Source organism: Jaculus jaculus, chromosome 6 (genome assembly GCF_020740685.1).
Source record: "Jaculus jaculus isolate mJacJac1 chromosome 6, mJacJac1.mat.Y.cur, whole genome shotgun sequence".
In the NCBI taxonomy this organism is placed as follows: Eukaryota; Metazoa; Chordata; class Mammalia; order Rodentia; family Dipodidae; genus Jaculus; species Jaculus jaculus.
In genome coordinates, this window is record NC_059107.1 from 16597298 (window position 1) to 16619926 (window position 22629).

The window sequence follows — 22629 nt, forward strand, 5'->3', positions numbered from 1 at the left end:
TGTTACGTCAGGACAAAATGGAGTCACCGAGGACAGCAGGAAGGCGACGGAGACACAAGGAAGTGGGCCATCCACCTTTCTCAAGGAACCACCCAGCCATCATCCCTTCCTTACCCAACACCCCCCCAGGTCATGATCTCTTTTTTCCCAGGTCACCTGGTCACTTCTGGTCTCACACCCTAGCTTTGTGAAATAGCCGATGTAAAGAACAAGGGAGTTCTTTTCCCTTCCTCACCTTCCCCCCACCGAAGAGCTCTATAAAGCCCACTCTCTGCAATCTCAGGCTGCCTGTGCTCCGCTCTTGAGAGTCAGTCCTGGCAGCTCGTGGTTTTCCCGAATAAAAGCTCCCATCTTTGCCTCAGAGTGGGCTGTGTGGTCTTGGTCACTCCCGCACCTTGCAGTTGGCCAACTCCAATACCTCTGGTACACTGTTCCTCAGAGGCTTCTGCGTTTTTAATTTAAAAAAAAAAAATTTTATTTTTTTGAGAGAGAGCAAATGGGCGGGCCAGGGCTTTTAGCCACTGCAAACGAACTCCAGATGTATGCGCTCCCTTGTGTGACATTGCACGTTTGCATCACCACGTCCGCCTACGTGGAGCCGGAGATTCAAACGTGAGTTCTTAGGCTTTGAAGGCAAGCGCCTTTGCTAAGCCATCTCTCCGGCTGCTGGTGGTGAGGAGCCAGGCAGGAGGAGGTTCAGGAAGGAAGCCTTGAAGTTTACAGCCTGGCTCCACTTGCTGTCCTATTTCTTCTGCTTCCCGATCTAAGAGGATGTTTCAAGCAGCCCCATGTTCCTGCCACCTTGCCTTCCCCACCCCACGATGGACCGTGCTCTCAAACCAACATGAGCTGAAATAATATTTTTTTAAAATTTTTTAAAATTTTTTATTTTTTAAATTATTGAGCCTGGGGGTGTTGGCCCACACCTTTATTTATTTATTTTTATTATTTATTTATTTGAGAGCGACAGACACAGAGAGAAAGACAGATAGAGGGAGAGAGAGAGAATAGGCGCGCCAGGGCTTCCAGCCTCTGCAAACGAACTCCAGACACGTGCGCCCCCTTGTGCATCTGGCTAACGTGGGACCTGGGGAACCGAGCCTCGAACCGGGGTCCTTAGGCTTCACAGGCAAGCATTTAACCGCTAAGCCATCTCTCCAGCCCACTTTTTTTTTTTTTTTTTGAGACAGAGTCTCAAACTCACTATGTAGCTAGCTGCCTGTGACCATGACCTCCCGACCCTCCTGCCTTCACCACCCAAGTGGTGGGAAGACAGGCTTCTGCTACTCTGGTTAGTCTATGTGGTGCTGGGGATGGAGCCCGAAGCTTCGTGTATGCTGGGCAAGAAAGCACGCACCTCCTATGTACTCTAACTGAGCCACATCCTCAGCACAAACCCATCCTCTTAAGTTGCCCTATTGGGTTTTTGGTCAACCAATTAACTCCCCTTCTGGTCCTCCGCCTTTCAACCTGAGGAGACCCTCACTGAGGTCGACTGGAGAGAGAAAAGGAGGGGCTGGCCAGAGAGCAGGCCAAGACAAGCACTGAGAGACCAAGAGCAAGTGACAGGTTTATTGCAAGATCCGTAGTTCTGGGGGCCAGGCTGGCTTTGGGAAGCCACTGGAGATATTCCTCCCCAGCCCGGAACAGACATATACAGTTAACTGGAAATCCAAACCAGTGGCGCATAAATACAAGGCTAGCAATGGGAAAAGATTAACAAACAACAGGCCAACGTGCAGGTTCCTATGCAGGTACGACGAGATGGCCTCACCTGCATCCAGTCTCTTGGTTTTTGGAGGTAGGGTCTCACTGTAGCCCAGGCTGATCTAGAATTCACTATGTAGTCTCAGGGTGGTCTCGAACTCACAGCGATCCTCCTACCTCTGCCTCCTAAGTGCTGGGATCAAAGACATGTGCCATCAAGCCCAGCGAGTCTCTTACTGTTTCCACCGAGACTTCCACTGTCTCTAAAAAGCCTCATCACCTTCAGGTCTGCCTCAGTAGCATGTGGGTGCCTTCCGGCTGGTCTTACCACGGTGTCAAGAAAACCAATATAGGAGCTGAGTGTGGCGTCAAACACTAAATAAACCCCAGCACTCTGGAAGATCAGGAGTTCCAGGCCAGCCTTAGCTACACAGTGAGTTCGAGGTTAGCCCAGGGTACATGAGACCCTGTCTCACTAAGAAGCATTTAACAACAAAAAAAAAAAAAGAAAGAAAATCAAAACGTGTTCTTCATTACAAACAAAGCACAAAATTTGCTCCTGTGGTCTCTTGCCCCCGCCCCAGTTCTGACGGGTGAACAATGTGTCGCCCGACAGCAAGCCAACCAAAAGAACATGCTGAGCACAAGCTATGAGTCAGAGTAAAAACATATTGCACACGGTGACAGTCTTCCTGAGAGCCCCTGCACACAAATCTCCAAATACCGACTTTCACGGCAACCAGTCCCTCGTCAGCCAACGCTGGGGTCCGGATGTGATGTATAGCCCCACTCTCTTAGTGCGGGAAGTACGAGGCAGATACTCCACAGTGCTATCCTTTGCCACTGGCCAAGCTTAGCACTGGGGCTCGGTTGGTGGTCAGACCCTCACCTTCCTCTCAACAACCTTCTCCATCCTCTAACCAGGGTGGAGCTGCTTACCAGATGCGAGGCGGTCAACGTTCTATTATGCACACAGCACCTCAGACAAGGGACTTGCCTGAAACTGAGAGCCTGAGAGGTGTCTGCTGAACAGGGAGATCACACAATGGATTAGAAAGGTACGGCCTCACATGGGACAGACAATGTGACAATTAAAAAAAAAAAACAACAAAACTTTTTTTTTTTTTCCTGCCTAAGGAATTTTCAAGTATCACCAAATCCCTGACACAGTATGTAAACAAGACATTTTGTGGAACAGAAAGCTAGATCATTTTCTGGGGGGGAAGCAGCAGCATGTGAACTCCCTAAAAGGCCAGAAAAGGTTTTACGTTCAAACACAAAGGCAAGACAGCAGCCCGCTGAGCCTCACGGGCACGGACACGGGGCCCCTCCGTGTGGATCGGAGGGGGAAAAGCACGCATGGCGCTTCCGGGCATATGGAGGGTGGCCCTTCTTTTCAGAGCCATCAGCATTACAGGGTCTGAAGAGACACCTGAATGCACAGTAGTCCGCTGTCTCCTGGCCTCATCCCACGTCTGTCTTGATTTACTGGGTCCCTGCACACCAGAACAGCCACTGAGTCATCGCTTTGTCCCTCGGGCACATGTGGAAACGATTTTTCCAGTGGAATGCTCCTGGGTGAGGTATGTCACTGAATGTTCAGCTCTGTGTGGGTCTTATGTAGAAAGAGCACACATGTCCCCTCTCCGTGGAAGGCTACCAGCTTCTCTGCCCCACCCGAGCCCTCCTGTTGGCATTCACTTCCTCTGCCTGGGTCTTCCAGGCTTCCCCACGGGGCCCAGAGGTGGCCTAGCTGTCAAAACAGCCTGCGGGGAATATGTGGCTTCCACTGAAGTAGCTGCTTCCGTAGGTGGCAGCCATGCAGTGCCTGGGCTCCACTGCGATGGCCATCTGCATGCTAAGGGATGGGGGCATGGGCATGGGACACACATCCAGGGGATGGAGGGTGGGGTACGGGGCATGGAGGGAAGGGACGGCGTCTCCTGAGAGCAAGGTCCCTGAGCGGTGGGTCTGCAGTGAGTCCCGGTAGGCCAAGCATAAGTCCTGCACTGGGCTCTGGAAGCGGGTCAGCGTGGTGGGCGACGGCTGGCTGAGGGCAGGGTAGACGGGCGGCTGGAAAAGCACTTGGGTGGGGGTGGGAGGCGTGCCAGGCACCACGGCCAATGCCTGGCTTTTGACTGCGACGGCATCTTTGAGGACATTGTCATACGCTCTGAAAGGAAAAAGGACTCAGATGAGACTTGGGAGAGCAAATGTCACCAGTCCCCAGAGCGGTGTGCGCTCTTATGGCTGGGTGTGGCCAGGTTTACAACAGGGCCCAGCTACTCACTGACCAGACTCAGGACCCAGGCCTCACCCCGGAGCTGCTCCTCCTGCAAGACGGGCTAAACTGCTCCTGTCGCACACGCACCACCCCATCTCTGCCGTTAACACCCCAGAGGAAAACTTGGGCCCCTTCTTCTTTTGCTCGCCGCTGCATTCCCAGCACCTGGAACAGTGGGATGCCCCAGGTGTGTGAACAAGCGCAGGGCACAATCTCCCCCTTCTAGAGCCTTCTAGGCCAGCTGTATGCTTAACTGGGTTGCTCCTCAGCTAGCAGAGACCAAGCAAATAAATGACTCACTGGGGTCTGAAAGACTCCATCTAAAAATGCAGACACAAGGGTCGTTTTCTCCTCCTCTCAAAAACAAAACAAGTAAGAACCCACAAATGTTCTGAAAAACTTTTTTGGAGGAGCAAACCAGTTTGGTTTCTAGAAGAATGAAGCCAAGGGAGGCCACATCAAATCTAAGGGGGGATATCTCGGGGTGACCACCATGAGCGATGGGTGAGCAGGGCTGGGCTGGTGACTAAATACTGGGGCACCCTAGCCCATCAGCACTCAGGCCAGGCAGCATGCTGAGAACTCTGCAAGCTCGCATTTTGAGACTTATGACGAGGCCAAGGACCAGGACTGATATTGCCGAGTGGGACTTGGTGGCAACGTCAGCAGAGGCAGCACAGAGCAGCGTCACCATGTTCTCGGTGGGCAGAAGAGGGACCCGACTGGAAGAGCCACCTGAGAGCTGTTCTGCCCCACCTGCCTCCCTCCTGTGGCCACCACGGATGGTTGTGGCCTCCAATATCCATTTCACAGTGCTGGATCCAAGATGATCCTTGTAAAGAGGTTGTGACTGCTTTAAAAATATATTTGAGGCGGGGGAGGGGTTCGGGAGAGATGGCTCAGTGGTTAAAGGTGCCTTGCTTACAATGTCTGATGGCCCATGTGTGATTCCCTGGTATCCATGTACAGCCAGATGCACAAAGTGGCACATGCATCTGGGGTCTGTTTGCAGTGGCAAGAGGCCCTGGTGCACCCATTCTCTCTCTGTCTCTCTCTCTCTCAAATAAATATGATGAAAAATATTGATTTTTTTTTTTGAGAGAAAACGAGAGCAAGCGAGAAAGGAAGATAGAGAGGTAGAGAGCACGGGCACACCAGGCCTCTAGCCACCGCAAGCCAATTCTCCATACATGCGCCACCTTGTGCATCTGGCTTATGTGGGTACTGGGGAAATCGAACCTGGGTCCTTACACTTTGCAGGGAAATGCCTTAGCTGCTACGCCATCTCTCCGACCCATGAAAGGTATTGTTTTTTTTTTTTTTAATTTGTTTGCACATGTGTGTGTCTAATGGATATGCCAGGGTCTCCCACCCCCAAACTCAGGAAATTCCTGGTGACCTCAGCTAGGCACCCAGGGCAGATGGCATGACACTTACACCAGCAGGATGTCGATACAAGTGCTGAGATGCTCCAGGGTGTAGTTGGAGACCCTCTGCAGGTCTCTGGTCCAGTAGGGAGACAGCTGCAGGCAGATCCTGGAAGCGCCAATACAGGCCGCAGCAACCACAGACGGCTGGAATTTGTAGAATACATGGTCTGAAAGAGAATGGCAGAAGGAGCTGGCACCAGAAAGCTTCTGCACGGAGTCTCCTGTCCGGTCAAAGAGTGAGAAACTAGAAAATGCGATGTGTCATTCATCACTGGGTCTTAAACATCTTGGCTGACAGTCTGGGATTTCTGTCATCAGCTTGGAGGGGTAATTTTTCAAAACGTTGTCGATGGCTTCTTGAGGGCTACAGGGGGCTTCTGATGGGCTGCAAACAGGACCTCCAAATATTTGTCCATTTCGGGGTATTACCGATGAATAACACACACGTTCAAATGATTCTGTTTCAGGGTCTGATAAAAGCTTACTTACTGTGGTGGTCTGAATGTATAGCCCTATAGACTCAGATTTTTTTTTTTTTTTTTTTTTTTTTGAGGTAGGGTTTCACTCTAGCCCACGCTGACCTGGAACTTACTGTATAGTCCTAGGCTGACCTCGAACTCACAGCAATCCTCCTACCTTAGCCTCCCTAGCTGAGTGCTAGGATTAAAGGGATGCACCACCACACTTGGCTGTTCCACCGTTTTTGAGACAGTCTCTCACTGGCCTGGAGCTCACCAAGTAGGCTACACTGCCTGGCTAGTGAGATCCCTGGCTAGGGATCTGCCTGTCTCTGCCTCCCAAGAGCTGAGCTTACAGCACCACACTTGTCTCTGTTATTTTTGTTTGTTTGTTTTTTTTTTTCAGGTAGGGTTTCACTGTAGCCCAGGCTGACCTGGAATTCAGTATGTAATCTCAGGGTAGCCTTGAGCTCACAATGATCCTCCTACCTCTGCCTCTCAAGTGCTGGGATTAAAGGTGTGTGCCACCAAACCTGGCTTTTTTTTCAAAAATATTTTATTACTTTTAGACATAGAGAGAGAATGGACATGCCAGGGCCTCCAGCCACTGCAAAAGAACTCCAGATGCATGCGCCACCTTGCGTATCTGGCTTTACATGGGTTCTATGGAACCTAACCTGGGTCCTTAGGCTTCGCGGGCTTAAGTACCTTAATTGCTAAGCCATCCCTCCAGCATCCCCCCCCCCTTTTTTTTGTTTTGCGAGGTAATGTCTCTAACTACCCCAAGCTGACCTTGAACTCACAGTGCCCTGGCCACACCTGCCTTTTACATATGGGCTCTGGGAACCAAACTCACGCTTTGCAAGGCAAGCACTTTACCAATGGAGCAATGCCCTCTGTTCTCTCTCTCTTGAGCACTCGCATGGTCACGTGTAAAGCGGACACGTGTAAACCGTCTGGGGTGAGGTCACTGAAGCTCAAATGAGATGACGTAGCGCAAAGTGCTTGCCGTTGGCCCGGCCATCGCTGCAGCCTCACCTTGCAGGGTGACCTCCAGGAAGTAGTGTGCGCACTCCCTGAGGCGCTCTTTGGTCTTGCGGGGGCAGGGGGTGGGCCAGGTGTGGCAGTGGTGGTCCTTGTGGCTGACGGAGGCCAAGAGGTAGTAGTCGAGGAAGTGGGCGGAGGTGGGCAGGCAGAGGTCCCAGCCGAAGGCCCCCAGCAGCAGCAGCTCCGCGCTCAGCAGCTCCTTCTTGGTGAGGGAGAAGTTGTGGCTGCTCAGGATCCTCGAGCTGTTTATCTGCTCCAACTTGGGCACACGGTCTTCCCGGTCCTCAAACTTACCTACAGGTGGCGGAGAAGCAGAAGTTACTGGAGGATGTCCTTGCACCCAGGATACTAAAGTTCCCTGCACCCCTAAACTCCACTCCCTGCCCCATGGCATCTGGATGATGCTGGCAAAGAGAATGGAAAGGAACAGACAGGCTGGACTAACGAGGGAAAGAGGCATCCATTTCAGATGTGTCAGAATCTCCCAGCCATCACCACATCCTGCTGTGGGATCATGGCCAGCGGTCCCAGACTGTCTGTGACTCAGCTTTCTTGTTATATATTTTTAATTTTAGGGATTGTGAGCAAGAGAGAGAGAGAGAGAGAGAGAGAGAGAATTGGCATACTAGGGCCTCAGCCATTGAAATCGAACTCCAGACACTTGTGCCACCTAGTGGGCATGTGTGACCTTGCACTTGCCTCATCTTTGTGCGTCTGGCTTACATGGGATCTGGAGAGCCAAGCATGGGACCTTACACTTTGCAGGCAAGCTTCTTAACTGCTAAGCCATCTCTCTAGCTTTCTTAAGTACAAGTAACACTGCCACTTCTTAGGGCTTTTGCCAGCGTCAATGAAAAAAATGCACATGGACAGCTCAGCCCCGCACCAGGAGCACAGAGGCACTGGAGAGCCGTCAGGCAGTGGGGAATAAGCTTCTCCCATCCAATTTCCAGGCAAAGCCAGGACAGCCTTGCCAATCTGGCCCTATCCCTCCAGGTGAAGAGCCCTTCCTCGACACCCCGGTGACCTCAACTGACTTCACTTTCTAACCATATTAGCTTTAGTTTGGGTTGCCTTGGAGACAGTGTGCTTGGAAGGCAAGCACGGGAAAGACTGGCAGGTCGGAGAGGAAACAGGGAAGGGAAGGAAACCCAGAAGAGTTCATTATCGAGTCGCTGGTGTGGAGCATGAGCAATGCTCTAACAAGCAGGCCTGCGGTCAGCCCAAGAGTCAAGACCAGCGGGGGGGGGGGGGGGGGGGGGGGGGGGGGGGGGGAGGGGGACACCTTCTGCACTGAGGGTCAAAGGCTCAGCTCAGGGCCATGGGGGCGTGTAACAGCCCCATCTCTGAAGGCTCTGCAAGGTGGGGATGCTCCAACCTCAGCACTCCTCAATTGGGGATTCCATTCCACATCCGGCCAAGTCATCACCGGTTGTTCCCTGAATACTTTGTCCTCTTGGCCTTATTGCCTGGGGTCACCTTTCCCCATACTCCTTTCACTCAACCATTCAATCTCCAAGTCATTGCCCTGCAAAAGCCTCCCCCGAGGCCTGACTCTGGTCCCCTGGGGGCCTCCAAGCAGAAAGAAGCAGGAGCGGTCCTGTGAACCCGACAGGGAACGACAAAAGCATCGCACACCTGATCTCAACTGCAGGGGCGTCTGACCCAGCTCCCACCAGCCTCCCCCGTGTCTCTGGGGGAGGTTCAAAGCACCCGCTCCAGTGCAGGAGACACAGCCTCCCATCCTGAGTGCAGAGACCTCACTGTGAGCTGAAACCGGACTCTGGACAACCCAGCGTCAGTCTGTCTCAGTACATTCAGCAACGGTTGCCCAGAGAGGAATGAGGTCGGTCATGGAATCAGAGTGACGAGTGGGAGCAGGACCAGGCCCCACGTCCTCCCACGGCCTGGTCAGTAGCTGCTGTGGCACTGCCCACCAGGCACGCACTCTTGGCCTTGCATACATGGGGAACGGGGGCAAGAGGCAAGGAGAAAGAGAGCTCCGGCCCCTATCAGAGACGGTAGCCACAGACCTCCGAGCAGGAGAGCTCATCTCGTGTCCAGAAGAGCTGAGCTCAGAGGCCACTAGGCAGCTAGTCTCACATGCAGATGATCTGATAGCAATGTTCACATGAGTCTCTTGGAGGTGACCTCCTGGGGGCACAAATGAGCAATGTCTGGTTCTCAGGCTGGTAGAGTTTTAAGCCATTTGAATTTTTCTCTGATGACCTTGTAGTTCCCATATTCATATTCTCATTCTCTCTCTCTCTCTCTCTCTCTCACACACACACACACACACACACACACACACGGCTGTGCGTGGTGGCACATGTCTTTAGCCCCAGCACTTGGGAGGCAGAGATAGGAAGACTGCCATGAGTTCGAGGCCACCCTGACACTACGTAGTGAGCTAGGTCAGAAAAAAAAAAAAAAAAGTTTATACCAAACAGTATATTACAACTGGAGTGAAGGGAGAACAAGACAGCTTTTTATAACCAGTCAGCCAGGGACAGAGGCCCAAAGAAAACATGGATGTCACCTTGCCTGCCCCTCCCCCCCAGGACTAGAACCTGTGACCTATTCGGTCTCATCCAAGGTACCTACAGGCAACACTCCCTGGCAGCAGCCTTGAGTTCAGCAACTACTCACGTCCTTCCCTTACACACTAGACTCTGAGGACAAGGCTCATCCTAATTGGATGTTTTATTCTTAAGAGCCTAACCATGTGTGCAAATCACTTCTAGATCCCTCTGTGCTCTGGATCTGTCTGAACACAAGGGTGTCAATCTCTCTCCTCCTTCCCAGGCTGGGGAGGACTTCTTGTTCCAGGACAGGACTTTCCTTTCTTTTCTTTCCCTTTCTTTTCTTTTCTTTTTTTTGACATTGGACATAGCAAAGAAATATTCAACCAATACAATATTTAAAACAATCAGGGCATCAGGGCAAACATCAAACTCTGTAGCTTCAAGTCCAACAACTCTAGCCAGTGACAAATCTCCAAGTCCGATAATTCTAACCAGCAACAAGTCTCTGGCGTTCCTCCAGCTATTTCCTATTCTGATGCAAGTACAATCGATCTCTCTTTAAGCTTGGTGCCCTTTTATTATCTCTTAACCCCTCTGATCTCTACTGTGAGCAGGACCTTGTGGCTTGGGCTCTCCTGCTCTGCTTTTCCTGTCTGCGAGCGGGTGCATGCATGCGTTTGTCTGTCTTCTCCGGAGATTCTCTCCCTCCATTACCCTCCTCCTTTCCAGCTGGGCAAGGGGGGGGGGGGGAAGAATTCCTTTCTGACTTGAGTCTTTCAGCTAGCCTTCCCCCTGAATCCTAATTCTCCCTCAAATAAACCTTGTAATTCATAATTTACCCTTCTTGGAATCTGTATTTAATTCTTTGCCAATCAGACAAGAATCCAAAAATCAAGCCGGCAATGGTGGCATATGCCTTTAATCCCATACTCGGGAGGCAGAGGTAGGAGGATCACCATGAGTTCAAGACCACCCTAAGACTACAGAGTGAATTCCAGGTCAGTCTGGGTTAGAGTGAGGCCCTCCCTACCTCAAAAACAAACAAAAAGAATCCGAAAGTTGGCACCTACAGGCCTGGGAACACCCACACCTTTATGGAACTTGATCCCTCTCTGCACCCCAAATCCTGCATTAGCAGCAGGTTAGAGCAGTGACAGAAAATTCATTGCCCAGTAGTAATATATTTCATATTATGTATTTATATTTTATATTATTCTTAAACATTTCTTTTAAGGCAAGGTCTCACTCTAGCCAGAGTTGATCTCAAACTCACTGTGTAGCTCAAGGCTGACCTTGAACTCACCGCCATCCTCCTACTGCAGTCCTCCCTCGTGCTGGGACTAAAGGCATGTACCATCATGCCCAGCTTCCACATATTTTATTTTTAATTTCTATTTTGGTTGTTTAAAATTTTTCAAGGTAGGTTCTCATTCTAGCCCAAGCTGACCTGGAACTCACTATGTAGTCACAGGGTGGCCTCGAACTCACAGCAATCCTCCTACCTCTGTCTCCTGAGGGCTGGGATTAAAGGTGTGCACCACCATGCCGAACCTTATCTATTTATTTTAATTTTTTGTTCATTTTTATTTATTTATTTGAGAGCCACAGAGAGAGAGAGAGAGAATGGGCGTGCCAGGGCCTCCAGCCACTGCAGATGAACTCCAGACGCATGCGCCCCCTTGTGCATCTGACTAACGTGGGTCCTGAGGAATCGAGCCTCGAACCGGGGTTCTTATGCTTTACAGGCAAGCACTTAACTGCTACGCTACCTCTCCAGCCCTTATTTACTTATTTTAGAGAAAGAGAGAGAGAATGAGCACAACAGGGCCTCTAGCCACTACAAACAAACTCCAGACACATGTGTCACCTTGTGCATCTAGCTTATGTGGGTATTGGGGAATTGAACCTGGGTCCTTGGGCTTTGCAGCCAAGTGCTTTAACTACTAAGCCATCTCTCCAGCCCCTCATGTATTTTTTTTTTTTCCCCAAGGCAGGGTCTTGCTCTAGTCCAGGCTGACCTAGGAGTTTATTCTGTAGACTCAGGGTGGCCTTGAACTCATGACAATCCTCCTACCTCTGCCTCCCAAGTGCTGGGATTAAGGGCATGCGCCACCACTCCCGGTTTACTCTCATGTAATTTTTTTTTTTTTTTTTTTTTGTATTTTAGAGAGCAAAAGAGTGTGTGTGTGTGAGAGAGAGAGAGAGAGAGAGCGAGAATTGGCACGCCAGAGCCTTAGCCACTGAAATCAAACTCCAAACGCTTGCACTACCTAGTGGGCATGTGCGACATTGCACTTGCCTCACCTTTGTGCGTCTGGCTTATGTGGGATCTGGAGAGTTGGACATGGGTCTTACAGGCTCTGCAGGCAAGCACCTTAACCCCTAAGACATCTCTCCAGTCCCAGCCTTCATATATTTTAAAAAAGAAGAAAATAATTTATAACCCCCCCCCCCCCAAAGGACCAGGTTTCCCTAAACCTCATGCCAAACTGGGCCAAGTCTGGTCACAGACAATAGATAAGAAATCTCTCTTTGTGGTTCTAAGGATTGTGCTCAGGGCTTCCCACATTCAAGAAAGGGGCTCTACCACTGAACTAGCCACCCTCTCCCCTCCCAAGAGCTCTCCCTTCTTTTTTTGTTTATTTTTATTTATTTATTTAAGAGCAACAGGGAGAGAGAGAGAGAATGGTTGCGCCAGGGCCTCCAGCCACTGCAAACGACCTCCAGACGCGTGCGCCCCTTGTGCATCTGGCTAACGTGGGTCCTGGGGAGTTGGGCCTTGAACTGGGGTCCTTAGGCTTCACAGGCAAGCGCTTAACCGCTAAGCCATCTCTCCAGCCCAAGAGCTCTCCCTTCTTAATGGGGTAGAAGGTGGCAGGGTGAGACACCCACTGCCCACCCTGCTGGGGTGGCACTACGACCCTTGGCCGGCAGCTATTAAAGGCACCGGCAGGTTACTGTGCCCCCTTCCTGCTTTTCAAGCCTTTCCCAGCCATGGTGCCAGGTCCCCGGAGTCTATTCCCCAGCTCCATGGAAGGGCCACTGGGGGCTCCTCCACGGTGCAGAACACAGCCAGGCAGGGCTACGCCTGGCTCCCCAGTGACTGTGCTCCGGACGCAGCAGAGCACGGAATTCTCCGGGCTCTTTTGTTTGAATACACCCCACGTGCAAACCAAATGTCCCGGAGCACGTGCCCGGCGCACAGAAGTGGACTGTTCCCCGGGACCACCACCGGAACACCAACCAATGGGGACTCCCCTGTAGCCCAGAAGCCTTTGCTCTTCTTGGCTAGACAGGCCTTCATCAGCGCGACACTCCGCTTCGCAGACATACAACGTTTTATGAGCTCGTCTCCTGGCGCTGCACGTGCCCGGCAGTCACTTCCTCCCCTCCTCCCACAGCCCGGGCAGGCTGGTCCTTTGTCCCCGGCACTGCCACCTCCCAGCACCACCACTAGGCTGCCTCCCCCCCCCCCCGCCCCATCAACAAACAGCACAGGCAACAACAGATGCCTGCAAGTCTTCGGCGGGGTCCCTGGGGGGAGGTCGAAGTCTGTAAGTCAGACAATAGGCAGCCTCTCCGCTCGCTGGGTACGCTTTTAATGTCAGAAATCTTCAGGCCCACAGAGATGATGGACGAACAGACACGTACGACCCCTCTTCATCAGCTTCTGTGGCATCTAAGCCCCGGTTCTCGGCTTTGGTGTGTTGTGTATAAATCTTGGCTTTGCTGGACTGTATTTTCTGTGAAGTCGCTGGTTTGACATGCCACCCCTAGACACTTCAGCATGACTCCTGAGGTATCTTGCCTGTAAACCACAAGATGTTGGCAACTACAAGACATCAATATTAATAAAACAACACATTCTTTTTCTTTGTTGAGACGGGGTCTTGTGTAGCTTAGGATGGCTTTGAATTGAACCTGGGTCCTTAGGTTCTGCAGGCGATTGCCTTAACTGCCAAGCCATCTCTCCAGCCCTACTATATATTTTTTCTTTTCCTTAATATCTTTTAAAGATATATATTTATATGTTTGTGTGGAATGTTGCCACTGCAGACAAATGTCAGACACCTGCACTGCTCTTTGTGGGTGGCTGGGAAATTGAACCCAGGTTGGCAGACTCTGCAAACAAGCACTTTCAACAATGAGCCATCTCCTCAGCCCCATGGAATCTTATCTAGCTCTCTAGTCCCAGGACCATTACCTTTTTAAATGCCTCCCGCTGGGGACGGGCTGGACTGTGTCCCCTGTGACTAGACAGTCCCACAAGAAAAGCACAGAGGTGATGTTCAGCCCTCCCCATAAGGAAGGACAGACTTGTTCCGTTTGTCAGTGTGTCCTAGCAATAGAGACGCTCTCTTTGCTTGGCTGAGGTGGTGACAAGGTTCTCTCAACATTGTGAAAGCCCCATCTTCCCGCAGAGGTTCGGAGGCAGCCTGTGAGGTCAAGGTAACACCTTGAGACTTAACCCTGGCAATCTTTGTCTACTGGCTCTGCTTTCCTGAATACATTATTACATTAGGGGCTGAAAGGTGAAAATTTACAAATGCCATCTTCCCATTTGTCATTTCCTTTTTATGTTTAAACTGTCTCAAATTTGAACAGCCAGTCCTTCTGACATTATTTCTAAGATTAATAATGTAGGAAGGCTTGGTGGTGCACACCTTAAATCCCAACACTTGGGAGGCAGAGGTGGGAGGATCGCTATGAGTTCCAGGCCACCCTGAGACAACACAGTGAATTCCAGGTCAGCCTGGGCTACAGAGATTCCCTAGGCCCATGCAAGTACCCTGGTGGCTCTGAGGCCTGGCACTCACACGTCACCCTTGATGCTGCTGCTGGTGAAGCCGGTGAATATAATACCTCAGGTGTCCCCTCCACACACCTGACCAGCAGAGTGGCCACTCCAGGAGTAGCCCACAAAGAGCTGGGCTACTGTGGCAGGTCACAGTTCATGAACCAATGACCAGAATTCTAGCTAAGAGAGCTGTCTTAGCCCAGGGTAGCCCGGGAATCACTTTGCAGTGCAGAATGGCCTCACACTCATGGTGGCCACCCTATTCGAGCCTCCCAAATGCTGGCATTGGAGACGTGAGCCCTCGCACCCCAGTCTAAACTCCTGACCACAGGGCAGCTGGTGGGTTACAACACACTGTCAGTCCCGTGCCAGCAGGGAGGCCTTCAGACTCCTACTCCCCCTCTCCTTGGTAAAATTTCACAGGTCCGTGTCAACCATGCATTTTTCCATTTAAAAGAATGTACAGTTCATGGGCTAGAGAGACGACTCAGCAATGAAGTCAGAAAGCCTCATGTCCCAGGTCCGGACTCCCAGTGCCCAAGGACAGCCAGGTACACACAGTGGTGCACGCGTCTCAAGTTCACCTGCAGAGGCGGGAAACCCTGGTGCGACCTGCCTCTCTCTCTCTCTCTCTCTCTCTCTCTCTCTCTTTCTTCTTCTTTCTCTCTGCTTACAAATACATTTGGGGGGGCACTAATTTTGTGTGTGCATGAGAGAGAGAGAGAGAGCATACCAGAGAATTGGTGCGGCATTGTCTTCAGCCACTGCAATTAAACTCCAGATGTGTGTGCCACCTTGTGCCCATGGTTTACATGGGAGTTAGGTTTTACAGGCAAGAGCCTTAACCATAACCACTAAGCCATCTCTCCAGCCCACAAATACATATATATATTTTTTTTTGGTTTTTCGAGGTAGGGTCTCACTCTAGCTCACACTAACCTGGAATTCACTATGTAGCCTCAGGGTGGCCTCGAACTCGTGGTGATCCTCCTACCTCTGCCTCCCGAGTGCTGGGATGAAAGGCATGTGCCACCATGCCTGGCTCATAATTTCTTTTTTAGAAAAGCAGAAAACATACAGTTTGATAGTTATTACATACTTGACAATGATGTGTAACCCTTAGTAACAATCACTGTTCATGCTGCCAACCTGAAACTCTGTCCCATGAAACACTGGCTCCTGTTCCCTCCTGTTCCAGCCCCTGAAAACCACCATTCTTTCTGTCTCCAACTAATGTAGCTTCTCTGAAGTTTAGCACGTCTTCCTCTATCTACTTGCCCTGGCAATCGGAGCCACAGGTCAACCAAATCGATCCCTATTGTGAGAAGGGAGGCATGGTCGAGGCAGTGGAGTTTCCTGGAATCTCATGGATTGGTGACTGAGTAAGAAACCTTACTTCAAAATTAGGGGGAAGGTGAGGACCGACTTCAATGTTGACCTCGAATGTCCTCCACACACGTACCATCACACACACCCACACACACCCACACACAACCATTAGGAAAGATAACTCTTGTGAAAGCATTGTCTAGCATCAACAATCACAGCATTTATACTGTCTTCAAAAAATTATTAGACAGGGACTGGAGAGATGGCTCAGTGGTAAAAGCTTTGCTGCTAAACCCTGACAGCCCAGGTTCCAACTTCCCAGTACCCACGTGAAGTTAGATGCGCAAACTGCCACATGTCTGGAGTTTGTTTTCAGTGGCAGGAGGACCTAGCACCCCCCTCCCCCCCCTCACACACACTCTCTCTCTGTCTCAAATAAATAAATGAATAAAAAGATTGTTGGAACTAGGTGTGATGGATATTCCTAGCACTCAGGAGGCAGAGGTAGGGAGGATTACTGTGAGCTCAAGGCCACCCCGAGACTACCTAAAGACTTCCAGGTCAGCCTGGGCTAGAGTGAGACCTTACCTCAAAAAAAAATCTTGAGCTGGGGAGATGGCTCAGCAGTAAAGGCACTTGTTTGCAAAGCCTGATGGCCCAGGTTCTATTCCCCTGTACCCACATAAGCCAGATGCACAAAGTAGTACATGCATCTGGAGTTAGTTTGCAGGGGTAGGAGGTCCTGGTGTGCTCATTTGCTCTAAGGGCACAAATAAATAAAATGTTTAAAAAATTCTTCAACAGGGGACTGGAGGGATCGCTTAGCAGTTAAGGTATTTGCCTGCAAAGCCAAAGGACCCAGGTTCGATTTCCCAGGACACACGTCAGCCAGATGCACAAGGGGGCACATGTGTCTGGAGTTCATTTGCAGTGGCTGGAGGCCCTGGCGCACCCATTCTCTCTCTCTCTCCCCCCTTCTTTCTCTGTCAAATAAACAGATAAATAAAAATGAAATATTAAAATAATTCTTCAACAGGGCTGGGAGATGGCTCAGTGGGTCAAGCGCTTGCCATGCAAGCCTGAGTGAGGACCTGAGTTCAGATCCCCAGATCCCATGTAAAGCTGGATGCTCAGAGGCCGGGTGAACAATAAGACAGGCTGTCTCAAATAGGGTAGAAGACAGGAACCAACACCAGAAACTGTTCTGACTGACACAATACATGCACACACACACACACACACACACACACACACACACACCCTTAAACAAAAGTCTAAGACTTGTACTCTCCAGTGATTTATACATTCTTGCAGTCCTGGCTCTCTTATTGCCCTTCCTTAACTAGACAGGCAGCGCCCAAGCCAGGCCTTCATGGCTGTCAGGACATCCGTGTGCAGGTCACTGAGAGTCACTGCCGTCCATTCCGGCATTGACACTAGCTGCACAGAAGGCCAAAGTTTCCTGGCTAAAGAAAAGCGGGTTTCAAAGCAACATCTGGCTACTTTCTTCCCAAAAGAAATGCAACACTTTTGAAAACAGGTAGTTGCTCTTCACTGGATGCATTCCCTTTATTTATTCTAAATTTTTATTTATTTGCAAGCAGAGAGAGAGAATGGGCAGGCCAGGGCCACCAGCCACTGCAAATGAACTCCAGATGCCTGCTCCACACTGTGCACCTGGTTTTATGTGTGTACTGGGGAATCGAACTCAGGTCATTAGGCTTTGCAGGCAAGCACCTTAACCAGAGTCATCTCTCAAGCCCCATTCTCTTTTGAAATGCCTCTTTTCTTTCTTTCTTTCTATTTATTTATTTGAGAAACAGGGAGAGATTGAGAAAATGGGCATGCCAGGGCTTTCAGCCATTGCAAACCAACTCCAGACACGTGCAACACTTTGTGCATCTGGCTCTATGTGGGTACTGGGGAATCGAACCTGGGTCCTTAGGCTTTACAGGGAAGCGCCTTAATTGCTAAGGCATCTATCCAGGCCTCTTTCCCTTCTTCATCTAAGACTAAGTGAAGGAAGAACAGGAGAAAGAGGTTTTTTTGTTTTGTTTTGTTTCTTGGGGTAGGGTTTCGCTCTAGTCCAGGCAGACCTGGAATTCACTATGTAGTCTCAAGGTGGCCTCGAACTTACAGTGACCCTCCTACCTCCAACTCCTGGGTGCTGGGATTAAAAGACAGCTTTTAAAATTTTTATTTATTTATTTGCAAGCAGAGAGAGAGAAAGAGAAAAGAGGCAGACAGAAAGATAATGTGCATGCCAGAGCCTCCAACCACTGCAAACGAACTCCAGATGCATGTGTCCCTTGTGCATCTGGCTCATGTGGGCTGCTGTGTTATTTATTCACGTGATATCCTAGACGGGGTAACACTCAGTCTGGTCAGGTGGACACAAATGAACTGCTCAGTATGGTGGCCGACGCCACAAGACATTTTGTTTTCAAATTTTTATTTGTTTGCTGTTGGCAAGCAGAGAGGGCAGGGAGGGAGAGAATGGGCACATCAGGGCCTCCAGCCACTCGCATGCACCGCCTTGTGCTTCTGGCTTACATGGGTCCTGGGGAATGGAACCTGGGTCCTCAGGCTTTGCAGGTAAGTGCTTTAGCCACTAAGCCAGCTCTCCAGCCCTGTGCTCTGCAAATACTCGTGTCTTTCCTGATCCTTAGTTAATTAGTTAGCAATTTAATTCCGGAGCCTCTCTAGGAAAAGACATGCATGAAGAAAGGGGCTTAGCAATTTCTTCCAACAACAGAATGTAAGTCAAAAGAACGACTCCACAGCAGGAGATTTCCTGTAATTAAGGTGTCTCCCCGCCACCCATCTTTACACACAAACCCCAAACCTCTTTGGCCTTTTGTGGTTAGTGGAGACAGGAAGGAAAGGTACTTCCTTCTCTTCCCCAGAGGAAACACGGCTCATACATCCAGCGACTTTCCAGGAACCAAGGGTGGGGGGGGGGGGTAGACAGGAAGAAGCCAAACACATTGGCCCAGAAACCACCCGTCCTCTGAAGAGGCTCTTTTTTTTTTTTCTTCCCCATGCAGCACAGCACAGGGGCCTAGCATTAGGAATGTTCTGGAAGAACAAATCCCCAGTACCAGCTGTATCTGGCCTTCAGGGGCCCGCTGGCATGAGGGTGGCCTTGGGAACCCTACACCTTGGTGGACCGCCTTCCTCCCTTAGGAACAAAGAGAAAGCCCCATTGTTCCTCCTCCCCCCTCTTCTCTTCAAAGCAGAGCTCTTCCCTCGGTGGCCATCTCCAGCCTCTGCGCACAGCAGGCTGGATAAATAATGCATGAATGGGCGGATGGACGGACGGGTGGAGGAATGAGAGAGAGCGTATTTCCGACAACCTGAATCAATTCCTGAGTCCAATTCTGGAAAACGACCAGAGGGGAGGTTGTGGATGGCTTGTCTTCTCCAGGAGGAAATTGTGGAAATGCCTCCTGGGGTGGTGGTGGCAATCAGCCAGGTAGGTCACACGCAAGCTTCCTTTCGAATGTGAATGTGCCCGTCTCAGGATGCAGAAACTGGAACGGTGACATCACACGGTAGCTTCAGCCAATCCCTGCTTCTTCTGTGTCCCACTTTACAATGTGACCCAAATAATTCCACCAACTGTCTGAAATCAGGGATTGTGGACAGAAGCCATTTATCATGTGCACGGCTGGCACCGGGGCCAGGGCGGGGCAAACGCTTTGTGTAGAGGAATGGAGTCCTAGCCTGAATGAAGTTCTTAGGTCAATGCCACACCGAATGTCTGTTCTCACCACCAAGGGCTGCCTCTAGACCACATGTGATGGGTTTGTGGCAGCTGAACAGAGAGTTTTGCTGATTACAGGGCCAAAGGTGTAGATACCAGGACCCCCTGAGTCACCTCAAGTTAACTACCTGGTTTCTCACCCTCTTTGCCTTTCCTTCCTCTGTGTGTCCTTTTTTTTTTTTCTTAAACAAAAGTTACCTACTTCCTGGGCCTTGGTTTCCTCTTTGTTGACTCAGGATATAACAAGGCCTAGCTTATGGGTTTGGGAATTAAATGAGTACACATGCTTAAATCAAAAAACACTGCCTAAACATTAGCTACTCCATTTTATCATGGATGCTCAGATCTGTTCTTCCCGTCCAAATTCTGATTATAGGGGGGAAAATACAGTTAGGTTATAAGAGACTTTATTCTTCAAGAAACAAAGACAGACCACTCTCACAGCAAGGAAAAGCATCTTTAAACTTGTCTGAAGGGAAGACACTCCTGATGAGGACCTGGGATCCAGAACTGGCAAACTGTCAAAGAAGACCCTGGAACGCAGTTCTGCCCAGTCCAGGAACACCACAGCATAAACCCACTTTTACAAGTGCACACAAGTCAGGAGACGTCAGAGTTTCCTAGTAGAGTCCCAAAAACCCAGTCACACTGGTGACAAAGAGACTTTTCCTGTCTAGACACAGAAATGCCTGTAATTAAAATTAAGACTGAGAAGTGAGAGGGAGACACATGCTTCCTAAAGACAATCTCAAAAAATCCAGGTGAAAAGCCAGGAGTCATGGCGCACGCCTTTAATCCCAGCACTTGAGAGGCAGAGGTAGGAGGATCGCTGTGAGTTCGAGGTCACCCTGAGACTACAGAGTGAATTCCAGGACAGCCTTGGGCTGATCTTACCACGAAAAACAAAAACAAACAAAACAAAACAAGAAAAAAAAAAAAAAAAAAGAAAGAAAGAAAGAAAGAAGGAAAAAAATGGTGTTGCACACCTTTAATCCCAGCACTCGGGAGGCAAAGGTATTGCCATGAGTTCAAGGCCACCCTGCGACTGAATTCCAGGTCAGCCTGAGCTAGAGTGAGACCCTATCTCAAAAAACCAAAGGAAAAAAAAAAATCTAGGCGGCCTGGCATGATGGTGCATGCCTTTATTCCCAGAGCATTTAGGAAGCTAAGGTAAGAGGATCACTGTAGTTTGAGGCCAGCCTGGAACTACAGATTGAGTTCCAGGTCAGCCTGGGCCACAGTGAGACCCTACCTCAAAAAAAAAAAAAAAAAAAAAAAAAACAAAGCAAAAAAACAAAAACCAAATCAGTGCTGGAGATGGCTCAGCAGTTAAGGTACTTGCTGCAAAACCAGGTTTGATTCCTCAGTACCCACATAATGCCAGATGCACAAAGTAGCGCATGCATCTGGAGTTTGTTTGCAGTGGTTAGAGGCTCTGGTATGCCCATTCTCTCTCTCTTTCTGATTCTCTGCTTACAAATAAATTAAAAAAAAATTTTTTTAATTTTTAAAAAATGTTCCCTCATTGTCACCAACCCATTAACTTTGAACTTGAAATTGCTTTCAAGACCAACTAAAACAACCAACCATACTGTCTACTAGTGCTGGGGGCTGGCGAAGGGCAGGCCACCATGACCAAGGGTCACCTCCAATATGAGTGAAACTTCCTCCCTGTGGAGCCGAGGATCTCACAAGTCAAGTCAGAGCTCTAATCTAGAAAGCTCACAACACGGTTTTCCTGCAGAGTGCAGAGTGTAATCATTTATCTCACAGGTTGGCAATTCTCCTACCTCTGCCTCCTGAGTGCTGGGATTAAAGGCGTGCACCACCACACCCGGCTCAAATAAAAATATTTTTAAAAAAATTTCCTCACACAGAGATATGATGGAGAATGGAGTTTCAAAGGGAAAAGTGGGGGTAAGGAGGGTATTACCATGGGATATTTTTTATAATCATGGAAGTTTTAATTAAAAAAAAATTGAGCCGGGCATGGTGGTGCACACTGTTAATCCCAGCACTGGGGAGGCAGAGGTAGAAGGATTACTGTGAGTTCGAGGCCATCCTGAGACTACATAGTTAATTCCAGGTCAGCCTGGACCAGAGTAAGACCCTACCTCAAAAAAAAAAAAAAAAACTGAAAAGAAATAAAATAAAGTTGAAAAAACAATTCCCCGTACCTGGGCAAAACCCCACCTTGAAAAAAAAATTCCCCATATATTAAAGCTTCTCTCACTTTTGTTTAGAGAAGCTTCTCTTTTCAGATGGCGGTGACCTCTGCTATGACCCAAAAGGCACCATAGTGCTAAGAAGAAGTGAACAGAGACGTATTCAGCGCTGAAACAGCTCTATCACACCTTCCAAAGCTCAGAGTCCATTGCAGAAGAGGCAGTGGAAAGAATGTATGTGCCAAAAGAAGGGTAGGACTCCTCACAATGCAATCTTCCAGACACAAAATGGCCTGGATACCCTTGACCTCGCAGTACGTGACACAAGACCAGCATAATAGGAGGGAAAGATGATCACATCAAAATAAGAGACTGGGGCCGGCGGGGTGGCTTAGCGGTTAAGGCATTTGCCTGCAAAGCCAAAGGACCCAAGTTCGATTCCCCAGGACCCACGTTAGCCAGATGCACAAGGGGGCGCACGCATCTGGAGTTCATTGGCAGCGGCTGGAGGCCCTGGCGTGCCCATTCCGCCTGTCTCTCTCCCCCTCTTTCTTTGTCAAATAAATAATGAAATAATAAAATATATATAAAAAAATAAGAGACTGATTGAGAGGGGGAGGGGATAGCTGGAGAGTAGAGTTGCAAAGGGGAAAGAGGGCATGGGGGAGGAAATTACCATGGGTTCTTGTCTATACCTATGGAAGTTGTCAATAAAAAAATTAATTAATTACAAACATGTCCTCAGGACTTCAACAGCAGGAGGAGGATGAGGGCGCAGGTGTGGCTCAGTAGTAGAGAATATACTTAGCCTGTTAGAAGCCTGGGGTTCAACCCCAAGCCTCCCCAGCCAAACAAAGGAAGAATGGGCGTAAGGCAGTCCTGGCCCTAATGAGGTGCACAACACGCTACCAGATGCAAATATTCACCATGGGAGGGTTCGGGGTTCATGTAAGGAACACCAGCTCCTGTCAGCCCTCAGACACACACCGCTTGCTGGTCCTCCTCACTGAGCAGGCTGTTTCCCTGCCCGCAGCGACACTGGTCCTGACACTGGTCCCGAGGTGCTGATGCAGGCCGAGGCTGCATCTTCAGAATTCCCAGACCCTCTGCAACTTCAAGC

The 22629-nt window shown here is 49.8% G+C and overlaps 1 protein-coding gene across 1 annotated transcript in view; it reads right to left on the reverse strand.

Moving 5' to 3' along the window:
• Nucleotides 1-2238: 2238 nt before the first annotated feature.
• The window catches only part of Ccnjl (cyclin J like), a 58825-nt gene continuing 38434 nt past the window's right edge, over nt 2239-22629 (reverse strand). The window contains exons 4-6 of the mRNA XM_004661056.2: nt 6918-7220; nt 5429-5588; nt 2239-3880 (exon numbers count right to left, since the gene is read on the reverse strand). Coding sequence (XP_004661113.1) covers nt 3457-3880; nt 5429-5588; nt 6918-7220 — 887 coding nt within the window. The 3' untranslated portion in view covers nt 2239-3456. The remainder of the gene's footprint in view (nt 3881-5428; nt 5589-6917; nt 7221-22629) is intronic.